This window comes from Bufo gargarizans, chromosome 8, assembly GCF_014858855.1.
Source record: "Bufo gargarizans isolate SCDJY-AF-19 chromosome 8, ASM1485885v1, whole genome shotgun sequence".
Taxonomy (NCBI): Eukaryota; Metazoa; Chordata; class Amphibia; order Anura; family Bufonidae; genus Bufo; species Bufo gargarizans.
Genome location: NC_058087.1, coordinates 196,974,808 through 196,994,872, shown reverse-complemented (window position 1 = coordinate 196,994,872; position 20,065 = coordinate 196,974,808). Strand labels below are relative to the sequence as shown.

The following is a 20,065-nucleotide window of genomic DNA, read 5'->3' as shown; positions in this document are numbered from 1 at the left end:
ACCAAAAAACACCATCATAAGAACACTGTCCTCAACAGTAACAGGAGAAAACCTCCAAATAAATCTGCCCATCATTCTAATAGGTTCCATAGCCCTGCTCCTGAAGTACACACCGTACCTTACCGCACCCCTAAATCTCTAACCCATTGCTCCAAGCCTATCAATTCCACACTAATCCGTTACAATCATCTATTCAGTGGTTCATTCCTAACAACCCTCCCACCATGTCACCGACTTTGGAGATCAGCCACCAATCTACTGATCACCTCAACCTCCCCCCATTACCACTGTCGGTTCCCCAACGTTTGTCCTACCACGGCCACCCACTCCCATCCTGCCACCTACCTCCACTACCCCCCCCCCCACCAACCGTGCATCATGCAGTGGGTGACAACAATTTTTCCGTTCTGTCGGAAGACTCCCTTATTACCATTCATAATACCAGCACTCAAGATGATCCGGATCAAATCGGTCATCAGTCTTTTTTACCCTTATCCAGGGCCCTGACCCCTACAGGAACCTACGCCCTACAGCAACCATCAGGGACCACAATGGTTACTGACTTCTTTTGACCTGCCCCAACCAGGGCACTAAAAAGAAGGAAAAGCTTAGAAAAGGACGACGAGATCAAATAGGACCAAAATTAATTTTAAAAAAAACGAAGATAAAAATTGTGAGTCCCAAAAGAAACAAGAAGACACTCTAGTCTGAATCTTCAACCTGTCCTCACACCCACTAAGCAACGCAGAGACCAGCCTACTACAGAAAGGCCTCTCGTTTTGCCCAACAAGCAAATTTAATGAATTTGAATTGTTTGTGGATCTAGACAAACGATAAATCCACACTTTGAAATTCAACCTCTTAAACCTAAAACCACACCGCAGGCCACATCAGAAATGGTGCCAACACCTTCCAATGGGACATTGAAAACCATCAATATGGGACTGAAACCAAAATCTACATTTAACCCTGTACACCATATAGGAAGTCATATAGAAAGATTCGTCACCAAAGATCTTAGGACCATCAATAAAAATCTGAATATTCCTGATAACCTCAGCAAAAAAGAAGACAACGTCCTAAAGAACCTTATGACTAACGAATCAATCACCATCAGAAGTGCGGACAAAAGAGGCGGCATTGTGATCCAGAATAAAAGTGATTACCTAGCCGAAGCATATAAAATCTTGAGAGATGAAGAGTATTACTAAATCTTGACAGAAAATCCATTAAAAGAGGATACCAAAAAATGTATACACTTGTTAGAAGCATCTGAAAATCAACAAAAATTATCTAAAAAAGAAAAAGAGTACATCATTATGGATCATCCGAATTTAGCTCTTTTTTTATCACCTACATAAGGTACATAAATCTATCACTAATACACCGGGGAGACCAATCATCTCCGGGATATCCTCCTTAATCTGTAATTTGCCCCATTATGAAGATATCTTATTACAGAAGTATGTATTTGAGCTACCCTCATATCTAAAGGATTGGGCAAGTCTAATTTCTCTTCTCAAGGAAGTAGAATGGAAAGAATCCCACATCTGGGCAACATTAGATGTCTCAGCATTATTTTCCAACATCCCACATACAGCAGGAATAAATGCCATACAGCACTTCCTACGGCAAGATGAGACCCTGCCTGCCTCACAAAGTCAATTTATACTGGATGCAATAAGCTTCATATTAAACCATAACACTTTTACTTTTGAAAACAAAATATATAAACAAACAAAAGGGACCGCAATGGGCACACATTTCGCGCCAAGCTTCACAAATTTATACATGGTATTATTTGAGGAACAATTAATTTACAACGAACACCCTTGGCACAATAATTTTATATTCTACAGACGGTATATTGATGACCTGTTACTAATCTGGAACGGAAGCTTGGAAGACGCCAACAACTTGACCTCCCATCTGAATAATAACACCTTCAACCTCACATTTACGACCAATTACCCTAAAGTAGCCATAGAATACTTAGATTTGGTCCTGTGTTCAAATGGAAAATTCATAGAGACCAGGACATTTTTTAAGAAAGTAGATGGATTACCAAAGTGCCCATTACAAAAAATGGAAAAATAATATTCCATTTAGCCAATTCAAGCAAATCCATAGAAATTGCACCAGCGACGTGGTTTTTAAACATCAGATCATAAAAAAAAATCCAGAACAAAGGATACCCCAGTAAGATCATAGAAGCGGCCTACCAACGAGCAAAGAAACACAGTCAGGAAGAATGCCTCTCTCCACCAAAAATCAAAGTTGATCCAAAAACCACCAAAAATTTCAAATCTACTTTTATTACCACATATAAAATCAACCATAAAATCCTGTGGAACATCCTCAATAAGCCTTGGCCCATCTTACAAGCAAACCCCTTTTTAAAAGAATACATTCAACCGAGACCCAAAATTACGTTCAGGAGGGCCCAAACCCTCAAGAATCTTATTGCTTCCAGCCGATTACGAAACCAAAAAAAGAACATGCCACATCCCACCATCTTATTTCCCCAATTTCTTGGGAGCTCTAGATGTGGACATCGTCGGTGCAAGTGTTGCCTTAATATCTCTTCCTGGGTCACAAAATTTTCAAGCAATATCACTGGAGAACAGTTTGAAATCAAACATTTCCTAAATTGTTCCTTGGAAAAGGGAATATTAATTATTGATATTTTAGTTAATCTAAATAATTAATATTCATAAATAGGCGTGATTCGTCCAGTGATGACTCCGCCTATTTACACTATGAAAGGAACTAACTCTGTTGCCTTGCCTCATTCCCTGAACTAAGTGCGAATTACTACTGCTATTGCGATATACTACGGCAGCGACCAAAAACACTATACACTGTATTATGACTAATAAAATATTTATTACACAATACAAATATACAAGTCTCACAATACGCTATATGTATATATATAAGGGGTTCATTCAGGTACTGGGGTAGCTGTGGCCTGCAGGGTATAGGAATGCAGGGCAAAGGAATAGCAATATCAGGGGAATATCAAGGGTAAATGCAGGGATATATCAGTGGGTATCAAGGGTTAATTCAGGGATAGTTGGTGGAATGATCGTTGGTGGAATGCAGGGGTGAATGCAGGGGTTAATGCAGGGCTGGCAGGTATAGGGAGAAAAAGGGGTTAATTATAGCGTTGGTGGTATAGTGATACTTAGCCCAATATGCTCGTTGTCCAGGGGTTGATTCCCGCTTGTATATGCTCGTCTCTCTAGGGGATGATCCTCTCTTGTATTGGGCTGCACGGCTTAACTGCAGAGCACAGTGCCGCCGGACTATTTAAATCTGGCGGCGCTCGCTCCTGAGCAGCCCGCAGGCATGGACACGTGGGTTGGCGCGGCAATATGACATCACCGCACCAGCCCGTGCATCCCTGCCGTGCGCATGTCTTGTGACCGCGCATCTCCAGAGGTACGTGTACATACCTCTGGAATTGTTTTCAAAAGGCAGGGAATCATTATTGATCCCATGTCTTTTGAAGTAGCCGCACCTGGACATAATTGTCCAGCTATCTTGGCGGCATCGCCCTTCTGTAGGTGCACTGGTATGCACCTGCAGGGGGATTAGGCTGGGGAGGGGGCACCTGTGATGGGGGTCACGATTAGGCTATATACAGTAAGTATATACATATGTATACGGACAATTGGGCATTTCCATATATATATATTGTGGGGGGGTTAGCCCTTCTCCGGGGGTCATTCTCACAGATACGCCTTTAGGACACCAAGTTTCAGGTCCAAACCGTGTATTTATTGTTCAACACCAGCAACAATAAAATGACAAAATAATAAACACTCGCCCGTCCAGGCTCTAACTAAACATAAAGTTTCCTGACTCACCTAGGGCCCAGTTAACTCGTGCGGCTTTTTCAGCCAATGTCCCACAGCCTCCTGGCTGTACAGAGCACAGTACGCCCCCTGTCTCCAGTTCAGTATTTCTTGTGGGGGATTGGGGCTCAGTAGTCTGCCTGATTATGGCCCTGCGACCCTCCCAGGCGTCGCTGTGTCCCCCAACTCTAGGCTATCTCACAGCCTTGTGGTCCCTCAGCCTTGCCCAGCTGAGACCACACAGACAGAGCCTCCAGGCCTCTGTCCACAGGTACCACACTCCCCCCTTTCTGACACTCTGGGAGGTGCTTTGTGCCAGGCTGATTACCTCCAGCTTCTCTCACCTGTGGTGGAACAGGGGTGTGGACCGAACTATCCACCCCTTCCTTGCCTCTAACCTGAGTGAGACCTGTCACTGTCTCACATATCCCCCCCCCCCTTTGTTCAAGCCCGTGAGGGTGAACACCTGCATAACTACGGGAGGCTGGTGAGAGGGTATCGACCTGGCCTGGACGTGGGGAACAGCCACCCACCCTGCTCTTTGGCTGCTCCCAATAAGAACCGGCCCAGATTGGCTTTACAGCCACACTAAGTAACCCAGTGTCAGCGAGCACTAGCTGCCGCTGACACAGAAAATTACCGGTTCTTATTTCACCGAGGCCAGGAACCTCGGTGACACATACCTTCCCTTTGTTCTGCCAGACCCACGGCATCAGAGCTTGGTTTATCACCAAAACTAACATCTTGCCTAACCGAAACTGCCTAAAGGCCTCATGTGCCCATCTCATGGCCAGATACTCTTTTCTTACTCTTTCCCGAGTGATGATGCGCTGTCGTATATTTTGATCTCTCTCTCTTTTTAGATCCTCTGGCTCCTGTACATGCGCCTCACGTCCTTTCTGGGACTGCTGCAGCTCCTGCCTGAACTGTTCCCAGTCATGGTCATATCCCGAGACTTTCTCCTTTGCTTTGCAGGGCTCCTTCAGCAGAGCATGCTTGCCCCTACTCGCTTCTTTTAAGTGCATCTGGGTCACTTCTTCCTTCTTTCCAACAGTAGTTACCCCAGCTACTATGGCAGTTTTAGAGACCTCTGCTTCTTTAGCGGCTTTTTCCACTTCGGCCGCGGCTCCCTTTGGCTTAACTTTGGCCTCTGTAGAACCTGGGGACTTCATGTCAACCAACATATCGGCCTTAACTTTTTCAGTCTTTGTCTTCTTGAAGTCTCCAGTCTCTTTGACCGCCTTCTCATCCTTCTCGGACATGGCACCATACACTTGCCCTGTTAACCCCTCCCCCTCTTTCTCATTGAGGCAGGAGGCACCAGGGTCTTCAGCAGACTCCTCGTCTTCTTTTATTTTCTCCAGAGGCTCACCCAGGACCCTGTTCTCATTTTGTGGAGGAGTCAGGAGATACAGGCCATTGTAATAGCCCAGATCCGAAAACCGATCGTTCACCTCCTTGTACTTCTTCCCCAGCAGCCTGCTGGCTATTTGGAAGGCCTTGTATGCAGAGGGGACATCTTCCAGGCCTAGGCTACACGCTACCACGGGTCTGTGGTCTTCGGCATCCACATCAGCCCCATCAACTGGTTTAGCAGAAGCATCTTCCATCTTCTCTGCCACAGCCAGCACCACAGTGCCACCCTCTCCAGTCCCATTTTTAACAGGCTCTGGCTTCTTGACGTCTTCCAGAGAACTCTCCTCTTCAGGTTTCTCACCTTCTACCTGCTGCTCGAGAGCACACTTAGATTTCTCCAACTCATCTTTTAAGCTCATGAGATTTTCAGTCTCTGCTCTGAGTTGCTTGTTCAGCCTCTCCAATTCAGCATGCTCCTCAAGCGCTTCTTCCAGGGCTTTAGCCAAGGAGAGGGCCTTGGTCTCCTTTTCCCAAGCATCAGTCTCTGTTTGGTCACTTTTTTCATCATATCGAGCAGAGATGCATTTCTCTTCAGCTAGGAGCCAGTCACACTTCTCCTGTTTCTTCGCTGGATTAGACATAACTTGCTTCTGGTGGTCCAGGTCCACCATCAGATCATCCAATCCTCGCTGAAGTTTGTTCTTTGTTTTCTCCACCTTTTTGTAAGTCACACCCTGTCTCTCCAGGCGCTGAACCACCAACTCCATGTTTTTCAGCAGTTTCTTTTCAGCTTTTTGCACAAGCTTGTGGGAAGTGCCCCGCTTTTTGGCCTCCGGTTCCAGCTGCTCCTTGCTCGGCTCTGCTGCAGCAGATGTAGGAGTATCACCATTCTCTTTCTTTGCCCTTTCTGAAATTTTCTTCAGTTGCTCTGTGAAGACAGCTAGTCCCGTCTCTAACGTTTCTAGGGAGCGTGAGGAGAGAGAGAGATCATCCTCCTGTTTGCAGCTGTACTGTCGTGTCAGATCACCTACAACTGTCTGGATATGGGCTTCAGACCCTAGGCTGATGTCACCCGACTTAATTCCCATCTCGTCAGATATAACTGTCTGGTCGCTACTAGTAACCACCTTTGTTTCGCAGGACCTTGATATGGTAGCTTCACTCTCTGAGTCGGTCACAGCACATACGTCACCTATACCGCTCGTGTCATTATTAATTCTGACCTCTAGGGGCACCGATGAGCTAATCCCCACCTGGGACACTTCCTTAGTAACCGACCAACATTGTGGAGACTGCATTTCCACCTCTGGTACGTGCGGTACACCCTCTAACCCGATCATATTTTCCTGCACCTTCAAACACTGAGCTGGAGCTGGGCTTTGCTCCACACTACTTATATGCATGTCTTCAAACCTTTTGATTACGTCATATCGCGCTTCATGAAACATAGCAGATGCAGAAAATAAAGTTTCATCATCATTTACATTTTTACCACCAGGGGGCGCTTCTCCCCTGACCACAACCTGCAACGGAAAAGTTATATCACTGTCACCACATATTTCATATGACATTATATTTTCCTTATGCATTTCCGCACTTTTGTCACCATCACCTTGCACTTGACCAGCACCATTGTTTCCAATGGTCAATATTCTTTCCCCATGCAGGTCAAAGTGCAGCTCCCTTAGATCCTCACTTAAAGGGACAGGTACAGGTTCTGCAGGAGTTTCGTCACTATCTGCAGAAGTGTCTACCTTACCCCACAGCAATAAACCGATATCACGGCCCAACACTCCCTCATGCATGAGCGTATCTGTAACATCAAGTTCATCAGTCTCTGTTCTCATTGGAGTCTCGCGCTCAGTGAAAATCAGCGGATAGTCCTTCTCCGCACGACTGTCCAGCACCTTTATTATTTTACCAGTCTCAGGTTTCAATATTGTGCTGCGCCTTACCCGGGCTAGCATGGGATCACAGGAAACACAGAACCCTTCTCCCCTGCAGGTTTCTGCGAGGGAGCGATCACAGCAGGCTTATCCGCCTGTCCAGACACAGCCTTTTCTCTGTGTGACTTATCACCCACCGGCCCAGCAGATGTCCCCTGCCGCCGGCTCCCTGTCACTGGCTCTGCCACGTATCCCCTGCCGCCGGCTCCCTGTCACTGGCTCTGCCACGTATCCCCTGCCGCCGGCTCACTGTCACTGGCTCTGCCACGTATCCCCTGCCGCCGGCTCACTGTCACTGGCTCTGCCACGTATCCCCTGCCGCCGGCTCACTGTCACTGGCTCTGCCACGTATCCCCTGCCGCCGGCTCACTGTCACTGGCTCTGCCACGTATCCCCTGCCGCCGGCTCACTGTCACTGGCTCTGCCACGTATCCCCTGCCGCCGGCTCACTGTCACTGGCTCTGCCACGTATCCCCTGCCGCCGGCTCACTGTCACTGGCTCTGCCACACGGTTAATAACAGGAACAGTCTTACCCTTTGTAATCACCCATTCTGGTAAAGCAGTGACATCCTCTCCCGCGGACTCATTAAGGTTGTGGTTGCTCCTAGCAACAGCTTCACCGCACCTCCGCACTTCCTCTCTAGGACTCCGGACACAGTCGCAGGGAAGATCTGCACTCCTGAGAACCGCACCGCTCTCCACCTCTTTGTCTTCCCGACGGTTGCCCTTGGCAACGGCATATCTTTGCCTTTTATCAGGAACTCCGCTCCACAACTGCCCAAACAATGGAAAGTCCTTGCCCAGTACAAATTCCACCTCCAGTGTCTCACATTTTAACAGCTCCCATTGCACAGAGCCATAGTCTGTCACAAATGTCAGTGACACCGTAGTTTTTGTCTCTGGCCCCCTTGTTACAAAGTCCAGAATTTCAGGCAGGACCCGAGACACTTGCTGGCGGGAGTCTAGAATGACCCCCAGCGGGATTCCGCCGATCACTAACTCGCAGGATTTCTCCCACGGGCGATACCATTTTTCAGCCATTTCCACTGCTCAGTCTCTTGTACTGGGCTTCTGGCCCTTTAAATCTTGCACTGTTTGCACCACAGAAAAAAAAATGTCCAGTTTAACACCAGCAGTCTCTGCTCTGCAAACCAGCAGGCTTCCAGCACTTTTACTTCTCAGCAGGGACACCTGCCCGCATCCTCCACCAATTGTGGGGGGTTAGCTCTTCTCCGGGGGTCATTCTCACAGATACGCCTTTAGGACACCAAGTTTCAGGTCCAAACCGTGTATTTATTGGTCAACACCAGCAACAATAAAATGACAAAATAATAAACACTCGCCCGTCCAGGCTCTAACTAAACATAAGGTTTCCTGACTCACCTAGGGCCCAGTTCACACCCTGTGAACACGTGCGGCTTTCTGAGCCAAAGTCCCACAGCCTCCTGGCTGTACAGAGCCCAGTGCGCCCACTGCCTCCAGTTCAGTATTTCTTGTGGGGGATTGGGGCTCAGTAGTCTGCCCGACTATGGCCCTGCGACCCTCCCAGGCCTCGCTGTGTCCCCCAACTCCAGGCTATCTCCCAGCCTTGTGGTCCCTCAGCCTTGCCCAGCTGAGACCACACAGACAGAGCCTCCAGGCCTCTGTCCACAGGTACCACACTCCCCCCTTTCTGACACCCTGGGAGGTGCTTTGTGCCAGGCTGATTACCTCCAGCTTCTCTCACCTGTGGTGGAACAGGGGTGTGGCATTAATCTAGCATGTAGCAGAGCTGTGTGTGTACAGGGTACATGCAGCAGTGTAGCATCATGGTACACTGCTACATGCACCCTGTACACACACAGCTCTGCTACATGCTGTAGCAGAGCAGGAAGTCTGGTAGGGACTCGGTGACAATTCTTTTAACTAAAACTCTCAATTATCACAGTCTGCTTCACTGCAGCAGAGCTGTGTTTGCCAGGAGCCAGTCCCCCCTGACCTTCGGTTCACTTCAGAGCCGACTCAGGAAGTGAACCGAAGACCCGACTCATGAACCGATTCATTTGAAAGATCCGAACTTCCCATCACTACTGTAGGTGCTACAGCAAAGTAAGCAAAGTGAAAGTGAAGGTAATCTAAGAAAGGGAGGGAAGAAAAGAGCGCGAAAAGACACAAAGCTGCACGGTGGCGTCTGCCGACGAGTGCCTGGAGGGTGCAGGTAAAGCCTTTATGATCATTCATAGCTGTGTCATGGTCGGCTGCGGGGGAGGTGTGCAAGATACAAGGAAAGGAAAACTTCTCAAAAACTCGTATCCCCCCGGCCCCCATCAGGAGCTGCAGGACACAAAGGGGCCGATCCAGCAGCTGCACGACAGTACGCTGTTAGGACATGCTGAGGTGGTCGTTTGCCAAATCTAAAGAGAAATACTTTAAAGAATCAGATGTATCAAACTTGATCTGTATTTGGCACCATGTTACCTGTGGTGTTACATAGGACTGCAGGTAAAATCTACTACATTATCTGTACTCAGAGAGTTATCACTGTGTTATCTGTGGTGTTACATAGGACTGCAGGTGACATCTACTACATTATCTGTACTCAGAGAGTTATCACTGTGTTATCTGTGGTGTTACATAGGACTGCAGGTGACATCTACTACATTATCTGCACTGAGAGAGTTATCACTGTGTTATCTGTGGTGTTACATAGGACTGCAGGTGACATCTACATTATCTGCACTGAGAGAGTTATCACTTTGTTATCTGTGGTGTTACATAGGACTGCAGGTGACATCTACTACATTATCTGTGCTCAGAGAGTTATTACTGTGTTGTCTGTGGTGTTACATAGGACTGCAGGTGACATCTACTACATTATCTGCACTGAGAGAGTTATCACTGTGTTATCTGTGGTGTTACATAGGACTGCAGGTGACATCTACTACATTATCTGTGCTCAGAGAGTTATTACTGTGTTATCTGTGGTGTTACATAGGACTGCAGGTGACATCTACTACATTATCTGTACTCAGAGAGTTATCACTGTGTTATCTGTGGTGTTACATAGGACTGCAGGTGACATCTACTACATTATCTGTACTCAGAGAGTTATCACTGTGTTATCTGTGGTGTTACATAGGACTGCAGGTGACATCTACTACATTATCTGTGCTCAGAGAGTTATTACTGTGTTGTCTGTGGTGTTACATAGGACTGCAGGTGACATCTACTACATTATCTGTGCTCAGAGAGTTATTACTGTGTTGTCTGTGGTGTTACATAGGACTGCAGGTGACATCTACTACATTATCTGTACTCAGAGAGTTATCACTGTGTTATCTGTGGTGTTACATAGGACTGCAGGTGACATCTACTACATTATCTGTACTCAGAGAGTTATCACTGTGTTATCTGTGGTGTTACATAGGACTGCAGGTGACATCTACTACATTATCTGTACTCAGAGTTATCACTGTGTTATCTGTGGTGTTACATAGGACTGCAGGTGACATCTACTACATTATCTGTACTCAGAGAGTTATCACTGTGTTATCTGTGGTGTTACATAGGACTGCAGGTGACATCTACTACATTATCTGTGCTCAGAGAGTTATTACTGTGTTGTCTGTGGTGTCACATAGGACTGCAGGTGACATCTACTACATTATCTGTACTCAGAGAGTTATCACTGTGTTATCTGTGGTGTTACATAGGACTGCAGGTGACATCTACTACATTATCTGTGCTCAGAGAGTTATTACTGTGTTGTCTGTGGTGTTACATAGGACTGCAGGTGACATCTACTACATTATCTGTACTCAGAGAGTTATCACTGTTATATGTGGTGTTACATAGGACTGCAGGTGACATCTACTACATTATCTGTACTCAGAGTTATCACTGTGTTATCTGTGGTGTTACATAGGACTGCAGGTGACATCTACTACATTATCTGTACTCAGAGAGTTATCACTGTGTTATCTGTGGTGTTACATAGGACTGCAGGTGACATCTACTACATTATCTGTGCTCAGAGAGTTATTACTGTGTTGTCTGTGGTGTTACATAGGACTGCAGGTGACATCTACTACATTATCTGTGCTCAGAGAGTTATTACTGTGTTGTCTGTGGTGTTACATAGGACTGCAGGTGACATCTACTACATTATCTGTACTCAGAGAGTTATCACTGTGTTATCTGTGGTGTTACATAGGACTGCAGGTGACATCTACTACATTATCTGTACTCAGAGAGTTATCACTGTTATATGTGGTGTTACATAGGACTGCAGGTGACATCTACTACATTATCTGTACTCAGAGAGTTATCACTGTGTTATCTGTGGTGTTACATAGGACTGCAGGTGACATCTACTACATTATCTGTACTCAGAAGTTATCACTGTGTTATCTGTGGTGTTACATAGGACTGCAGGTGACATCTACTACATTATCTGTACTCAGAGAGTTATCACTGTGTTATCTGTGGTGTTACATAGGACTGCAGGTGACATCTACTACATTATCTGTGCTCAGAGAGTTATTCACTGTGTTATCTGTGGTGTTACATAGGACTGCAGGTGACATCTACTACATTATCTGTGCTCAGAGAGTTATTACTGTGTTGTCTGTGGTGTTACATAGGACTGCAGGTGACATCTACTACATTATCTGTACTCAGAGAGTTATCACTGTGTTATCTGTGGTGTTACATAGGACTGCAGGTGACATCTACTACATTATCTGTACTCAGAGAGTTATCACTGTTATCTGTGGTGTTACATAGGACTGCAGGTGACATCTACTACATTATCTGTACTCAGATAGTTATCACTGTGTTATCTGTGGTGTTACATAGGACTGCAGGTGACATCTACTACATTATCTGTACTCAGAGAGTTATCACTGTGTTATCTGTGGTGTTACATAGGACTGCAGGTGACATCTACTACATTATCTGTACTCAGAGAGTTATTACTGTGTTGTCTGTGGTGTCACATAGGACTGCAGGTGACATCTACTACATTATCTGTACTCAGAGTTATCACTGTGTTATCTGTGGTGTTACATAGGACTGCAGGTGACATCTAGTACATTATCTGTGCTCAGAGAGTTATTACTGTGTTGTCTGTGGAGTTACATAGGACTGCAGGTGACATCTAGTACATTATCTGTACTCAGAGAGGTATCACTGTGCTATCTGTGGTGTTACATAGGACTGCAGGTGACATCTAGTACATTATCTGTACTCAGAGTTATCACTGTGTTATCTGTGGTGTTACATAGGACTGCAAGTGATGTAATATTGATAGCATTATATAAGACTGCAGGTAACATCTACTATTGATAGTGTTACATAGGACTGCAGGTGACATCTAATATAGATCACATTACATAGGACTGCCATCTTAGTAAGAATATTAAAAAATATTGATGTTAATTGGACTCAACTGGTGATTGATAACTACAGAAATCCTCGCAGTAGATCTACCAGGAAATCCATTGTTCTTTATTCTCCATTTCCAGTGGTTCAGCCTGGAAGACTCTGTGAACTATAAACCATACACCGTCCTCGTGGCTTGCAGACTTCGGAGGTGACCCGCTGCCCAGTGAGTGAGTGATTCTTCTGTGCCTCTTATGTGCCCCATCTCCGCCCCCTTGAAGGTTGTATCGCAGGTCTTGGGATTCCTTTGCTTCCAACAGGAGCTGGGATACAGGTAGGGATTATGGGGCCTCATCCACCCTGGGCACCTTTATGATGGCCGCTCAATGATCCTATACAGTTGAGAAGTGATGGAGAGATGGCATCTGTGTGGCACTCTCACTCATGATACCTAAAGGACTTGCTGGTTTTGATTTCTCCATAAGGCTACTTTCACACTTGCGCTTCTATTTTCCGCTATTGAGATCCATCATAGGGTCTCAATACCAGAGAAAAACGCTTCCGTTTTGTCCCCATTCATTGTCAATGGGGACAAAATTGAACTGAACTGAACGGAATCCGCCAAAATGCATTCCGTTACATTTGGTTGCATTCCCTTACCGTAAAGCAGCAAGCAGTGGTTTTCTTTCCGTCATGGGATGCGGAGAAAAAATGGATCAGACATTCAATAGTGACTTTCAATAGGGTTCATGATGGATCCGCCCATTGCTGATAATACAACCGGATCCGTTAATAACAGATGCAGACGGTTGTTTTATCAGCAGCGGAAGCGTTGTTGCTGAGCCCTGCCGGATCAGGCAAAAAAGCAAGTGTGAAAGTCCCATAGATTTCATTGCACAGCAATCTCATCCATAATGGACTCTAATAGGGGTCAGGTGGAGTCCAGGTACCTAGGGCGCTGAGGTCAGAAATGTGGGAGAGTATTGTGGGCATGCTCTGTGATGTGTGCAGAGGTCACTGTGCAAGAAGAGGTATGCTGGAAGACCCAGCCACGACCCATCTTCAATGCTCTTACTGAGGGAAGGAGGTTGATGGCCAAAATCTTGCGATACATGGCCCCATCCATTCTCTCTTCAATACGGTGCAGTCATGCCCTTTGCAGAAAAGCACCACCAAAGTATGATGTTTCCACTGCCATGCTTCATGGTTGTGATGGTGTTTTTTGGGTTGTACTCATCCTTCTTTTTCCTCCAAACAAGGCGAGTGGAGTTGATACCAAAAATGTCTATTTTGGTCTCATCTGACCACATGACCTTTTCTCATGCCTCCTCTGGATCATCCAGATGGTCATTGACAAACTTCAAATGGGCCTGGACATGTGCTGGCGTGAGCAGGGGGACCTCTTGTGTCCTGCAGGATTTTAATCCATGACGACGTAGTGTGTTACTAACAGTGATCTTTGAGACTGTGGTCCCAGCTTTCTTCAGGTCATTGACCAGGTCCTCCTGTGTTTTGGGCTGATTCCTGACCTTTCTCAGAATCATCCTTACCCCACTAGGTGAGATCTTGCATGGAGCACCAGACCAAGGATGATTGACAGTCACCTTGTGTTTATTCTATTTTCTAATAATTGCGCCAACAGTTGTTGTCTTCTCACCAAGCTGCTTGCCTATTGTCCTGCAGCACATCCCAGCCTTGTGCAGGTCTACAATGTTGTCCCTGGTGTCCTTAGAAAGCTCTTTGGTCTTGGCCATGGTGGACAGGTTGGAGTGTGATTGAGTGTGTGGACAGGTGTCTTTTATACAGGCAACAAGTTCAAACAGGGGCAGTTAATACAGGTAATGAGTGTAGAGTAGGAGGGCTTCTTAAAGAAAAACTAACAGGTCCGTGAGAGCCAGAATTCTTGCTGGTTGGTAGGGGATCAAATACTTATTTCATGCAATAAAATGCAAATTAATTATTAAAAAATCATACAATGTGATTTTCGGTATTTTTTTTTATTGTCTCTCACAGTTGAAGTGTACCTACGATAAAAATTACAGACTTCTCCATTCTTTGTAGGTGGGAAAACTTGCAAAATCGCTAGTGTATCAAATATTTATTTTCCCCACTGCATAGGATTAATCGGTGGGATTCAGGATTGTGACCTTTTTATCAAGGGTGTACATACCTTAAGACAGCTCATGGAGAAGGAGAGGCACCTGTCGGCCAGCTCTACACATACAGTCGGTTCTCTGAACTTTGTCATGGCTCCATCTCCTCTGGAGTTCTTGTCCTACCAGAGATAGGATCTGGATCTTTGTTTTCCTGCGCTCTGTCCTCTGTGTACTACAATGCCTTACTTAATATGTTACAATGAACTATAATTGTGCTGTATCCTTATAACAGGATCTTTAGACTGAACTAGTGGATATGCCGGAAACAATCACAGATATCCTGATCTATGCGCTGGAGAACATCAGCAAAGAGTCTCTAAAAAACTTCAAACGGAAACTGTCATCGTTCAATGTACAATCTCCCTATAAGAAAATACCCTCAAGTACATTGGACGATCAATCAGCAAAGGAGGTAGTTGACTCCATTGTACGGTATTATACCACCAGTGATGGAGCCGATATTACTGAGAAGGTTCTGTGGGAAATCAATGAGCGCCAAATCAGTCAGGACCTAAATAAGAATATAGGTAAGAATGACCTAAGATCTGAAAGGAAACTTCTTGTGCTTGAGGAACATCTGGCACCAAGGCACACGTTCTCTAGATAGAATCGAATAATTGAATGAAGTACTGGGTGGTCCCCAATATCCATCCTTTAAATTAGGCTCTAGGGCTGGAACTGAGACAATGACAATGGGCAAAACCCAACCCACTGAATTCTTCCATATCTTGCACCCATAACAGGTACATTTATAAGAAGCAGTAGACTAAGAGCATTTCCTACCAAAATGTAATTATCATATTTTGGACTAAGGGCCCAAATAAATGGCCTGATAGAATGGGCACTATAGGGGGATGAACAGTTGTTACTATGATCATATAAAGCTTTGTTTTCAGTCTGAAATTCTTTCTGAAGATACAGATCCTCTTGGCAGTAATCCAGGTGTTAGGAGAAGTCACGATTGCTTTTCCAGAGGCTCCCATCCCTGGTGACTTTTTCTACAGACCCCCTAGTGTGGCCATCATTATCCCACTGGCTCTGAATGTCCTACCACCTTCAGAGCCAGCAGGGCAGCGATGGAGCCAGGACCTGGCAGCAGGAATCAGGTGATGACTACCACCGCCGGTCACGCTGAGGGGTCTGAAGAAAAAGTCACCAGAGGTGACCAACTCCTTTAAGGATACTTGTGAAGAGACCATGGAAGGTGTCAATAGTTGACTCAATAGGTTTTTGTTTGCTTTTTGGTAGACATGACACCAAATTGGTGTAAATATATCGATATGTCGGCCACTGTGCTAACATATATCTTTGTTTTTGCGCCCATTAATACTTCACTAATATAATCAATGTATTCACATCTAACATTGTGTACTTTTTGTTTTATTTAGCATCTGCAAAAAGGGTTCAAGTGGAGAAGACACCAGGGAAGGGTTTAGGTAAGGAAATGGTATAAAATGACCTGGTATATAAAAATTTACAATATAAGAACATAAAACATAAAAGCTGCATTATATATAGAGCAGCTCCAGGTAGCACCAAGACTTTGTGTCAATGAGCAAATAACTGAAGTTAGTCCACATCCCCCACCCTTACCCTGACCCCATGAAGATCAGATACCCGTACAACAAAGAGACATTTACTGCTGACAAAGAGCTGATATTTAGGTCAGTGAAAAAATGTCATAAATACAAGAAAACCCCAAGATCGGATAAGGGTTCCTACTGCCATCAAAGGCTTCGTCCGGAGCCTCCATGAAGGGTTTAGTTACACCATGGAACCTTGATGGATCTCATTGTAATCACTGAGGTCTGACCGTCACTTTTGGTATCCATCATATCACAGATTCAGCACTGCCTTATGACTAAGCCATGAAAGATGGGAACAGGGTATAAATATTTTTCCTAATTATAGTGGTTTTCTCACCAAAGATGTTGATGACTGATCACTTCAATATGCTCAATGGCTGATCAGTTAGGATCAGTTTTGTGTTCAGAACTTTGATATTGGCCTTGCCCATTCCAATATAGTAAGATGTGGCCCCCAGGCATCATAATTCGTAAGTTAGGACATGGCAGTGGCCTAGTCCTGATAGAGAACACTCAGGTGTGCCATGTCCCTCACATGGAACTTAAGGCAAAGCAGTGATGAGCTGTGTATGTTACAAATATTTATGTATATTTCTATTGCTATGCTGCACTTCTCCTTGTACCCTTATTCTCCTGCAAACAAGTAATTGGCCCAGTAGATATTGAACGAATAAGCGTGATGAGGCTGCATCTCTAAGAATCTACTGGGTGGGGTTAGGGGAAGAAATAGGGGGCAGCCCTTCCTGCCAATTAGAGTGGTGGGATGTCCTAATAGATGACATATCACTGCCCAGAATAAAAAGGGGGTCTAGATGTCCTATAAAGTAAAGGTCCACCAAGATCTCAGATAACAATGTTAGTGATGTTGGGTATGTTGGGCGGGTCACTGGGCAAAGTGTTTAGTTGAATTGAGGGGCTTACATGATAAGATACAGGCAAGTAAAATCATGAAAAGTCTCTTCTGCTCACATAATAAACAACTCTTCATCATGTTCCTGTTTCTTCCATTAGCTGACAAGCTGAGAGACAGAACAAACAGAACGTCTTCTCGTACCCGTTTTAGACAACACCAGAGACAGAAATATGGACAGGAGAATCTTCTGAATTCTGAGGAGTCTTCTCATTCTGAGACAGAACCAACACAACCTAGAAATGTACGGAGGCTTCTAAACATGAGCGGAGCAGAGAACAAGGGTCGAAGATCCTCAACTCCCAGACATCTGGGGAGACAATGTCAACCTGATATACAACTGGTTGACTTGACGGATACTGATATTGAACTTATGGTTAAGAACCATGAAAAGAAGGTGGAAACATTTGCCCGTTATGTGTTTCAACACTTGGTACCCTTTGACATTTACCAAAGCTGGGTCAAAAACACAAATTTTGATGGCTGTAGAGGGAAAGTTGCCCTCCCGGGTAACTTGCGAGATGCTATAGTAATGGAAGTTGGGAAAGAATTTACTTTAAATAAAGAAAATAAAAGAAAAATTAAAAACACAATCAATGAACTCTTGAGGAACCAAAGGCGTGGTGGATGGCCCATACTGATATGATCGGCTGAATCTACACAGACCCAGTATAGAGAGTAATGAAAACAATGGGGGGGGGGTTCATGAAAACTGCCTATAGACAAATCTGTCATAGCGCCCACAGCACAGCTTTGTCTGGTTTACTGTTACTCCATGTTCTCGAAGCTGTGGAAAGGTTGGCCATGGTTTTGGATAGAATTGTACTGGTTAAAAAGTCATGCAAAATAATGGCAAGGAAACATATGAGAATGGAGTGCACGGTCAGGCTGTAAATGTACTTGTCCGGTACATCCAGGCCGGTTTCATGTGAATTTGTCATGGATTTTGCTGTGGATTTCTGGCAAATTTCAACCCATGCATTTTGTAAATCCACAACATAAATGGACATGCTGTAAAATCGGCACGGTACGCTCTGCGCATTTCAGTGGCTGCGCCCAGTATTGCTGCTCTCAGCAGTTTATTCCCTTTTACGTGAAGATGACGGAGCTTCTGTACCACACACAGTCACTACAAATGTACACAAAGGTAGTCTTACTGCCCTCTGTAAAACTAAGCTACATGTATAGATTTCTCCTTTGGACCCCACCCCCATATTGGAATCTATGCCTCCCCCGTCCCATTATTTTATAGCTTAATTAAGCGTTCATTTTTTTATAATTCTGTCTGATCTTTGTTAGTTTTGTACTTTTCTGTCTTCTGTCATAGTCAGCGGTGTTGGAGAATCTCGTCTCTATCTCTGGTGACCTAAACTACGATATAAATGTGCATTAGCAAGTGGACAAGGCTCTTTATGTAATAAAGCTGCGGTGACCCCCACTTTACCCATATTCTTGCTCCTGTGTCTTTTATTGAGCTATAGTTTCTGGGACTTGTGTATCGGGTGATCTTGGCAGATATATAGGAAGCAAAAAAGATTTCTTACACATCTGGATGTCTTTGTGCTCATATTTGTGGACTTATAAGTTCATATAGTTGAGTAGTGAAGGAGTAGAGAACAGCTGAGGAACCTTGACGGAAACATGCCGTGTCTGTAGTTTTAGTCTCATTAATTAGATATAAGTATATGGATGATAAATAATGTCTTAGTTTTTTTTTGTGATTTTGTAGCAAAACATTTATTTATATTTTTTGCAATCTTCCCTGGGGGCGGCCATATTGAAGAAATAGATTCCCTTCCTGTATTATCTCTACACAGTGCAGCAGGGAGTGTGCTTGATGTCATAGATTATTAGAGTTGGAGTACAGCCCTTCCCCATGGACCAGGCAGTGACACAGGAGTTACATACAATGCCTTATACAGAATGTGTATAGTGCACATGGAGCGTACGCTAGGCCTGAAGATACTAAATTCATCGCTGTCCCTTTTCTTACTTCTTTCATTGGTATTTCGGTATTTCTTTTCATTTTTGATGATTTTTCTCCACACAACTGGCATGTACACACGCAGTGCGACAACTGACTATTGTGTATGATGGTGTTCTGAATCTTCCTGGGGGGTGCTGCTGCAGAGGTCTAGAGAAGACAAGGAAGACTGGAGGGAACTTAGGAGTCTGAAGAAGGACAGAGGGGTCTGAAGGAGACAGAAGTGTCCGGGGGAGGACAAGAGTGGCCAGATGTGTCAGAGGGGACAGCGAGAGCTAGAGGAACAGAGTAGTCTGGATAATACTGAGATTCCTGGAGGGGAGAGAAGAGTCTTAAAGCAACAGATGTGTCTGGAAGGGACAGAGAGGTCTCGAGGGGGGTAGAGGAATGTTGAGGAGATAGAAGAGTCTGAAAGGACAGAGGGTTCAGGGGGTCAGAAGAGTATGGAAGGGACAGAGAAGGCTGGAGGAGACAGAAGAGTCTGGAGAAGACAGAATAGTCAGGAGGGAACAATTAGAAATGGAGGGGACAGAGGAGTCTAGAGGAGACAGGAGTGACTAAAAGTGGAAAGGGGTGTCTTGAGGGGACAGATGGGTAAGGAAGGGACAGAGAGAAGTCTGGAAGATACAAAGGAATAAGGAGGAGCACAGAGCTGTCCAGAGAGGAAAGAACAGGGGGAAGTCTGGAGGAGGCTCAGAAGAGTCTGGAGGTGACCCATTCATCTTGCTCATTCAAAAAAGCAGGTACTGTAGGTGAGGTTGAGCCAAGCTTGGGAATAGCTGTCGGCTGATTCAGTTTACAGATAAGAAACCTAATGAATGATGATAATTAAGGAGAACCTGGCATTTTGAAATAGAAATTTCCAGACCAGCACCAGTAAAGAGAGAGAAAGCCACTGCTGTGTC

The 20,065-nt window shown here is 45.0% G+C and overlaps 1 protein-coding gene across 6 annotated transcripts; it reads left to right on the top strand.

Annotated features, from left to right (window-relative positions):
* The first annotated feature begins 9,125 nt into the window (after window positions 1-9,125).
* On the top strand, window positions 9,126-18,953 carry LOC122944503. Of its 6 annotated transcripts, none has more exons than XM_044302855.1 (5): window positions 9,126-9,360; window positions 12,668-12,750; window positions 14,913-15,207; window positions 16,069-16,116; window positions 17,278-18,953. In XM_044302855.1, exons 3-5 carry the CDS (start codon window positions 14,937-14,939, stop codon window positions 17,820-17,822), a joined length of 864 nt encoding a protein of 287 aa, XP_044158790.1. In that variant the 5' UTR covers window positions 9,126-9,360; window positions 12,668-12,750; window positions 14,913-14,936; the 3' UTR covers window positions 17,823-18,953. The 6 variants fall into 6 exon arrangements, with proteins under 6 accessions (XP_044158790.1, XP_044158791.1, XP_044158786.1 ...); XM_044302856.1 differs by having other exon boundaries at window positions 12,668-12,754; XM_044302851.1 differs by having other exon boundaries at window positions 12,668-12,858.
* Window positions 18,954-20,065: the final 1,112 nt, after the last annotated feature.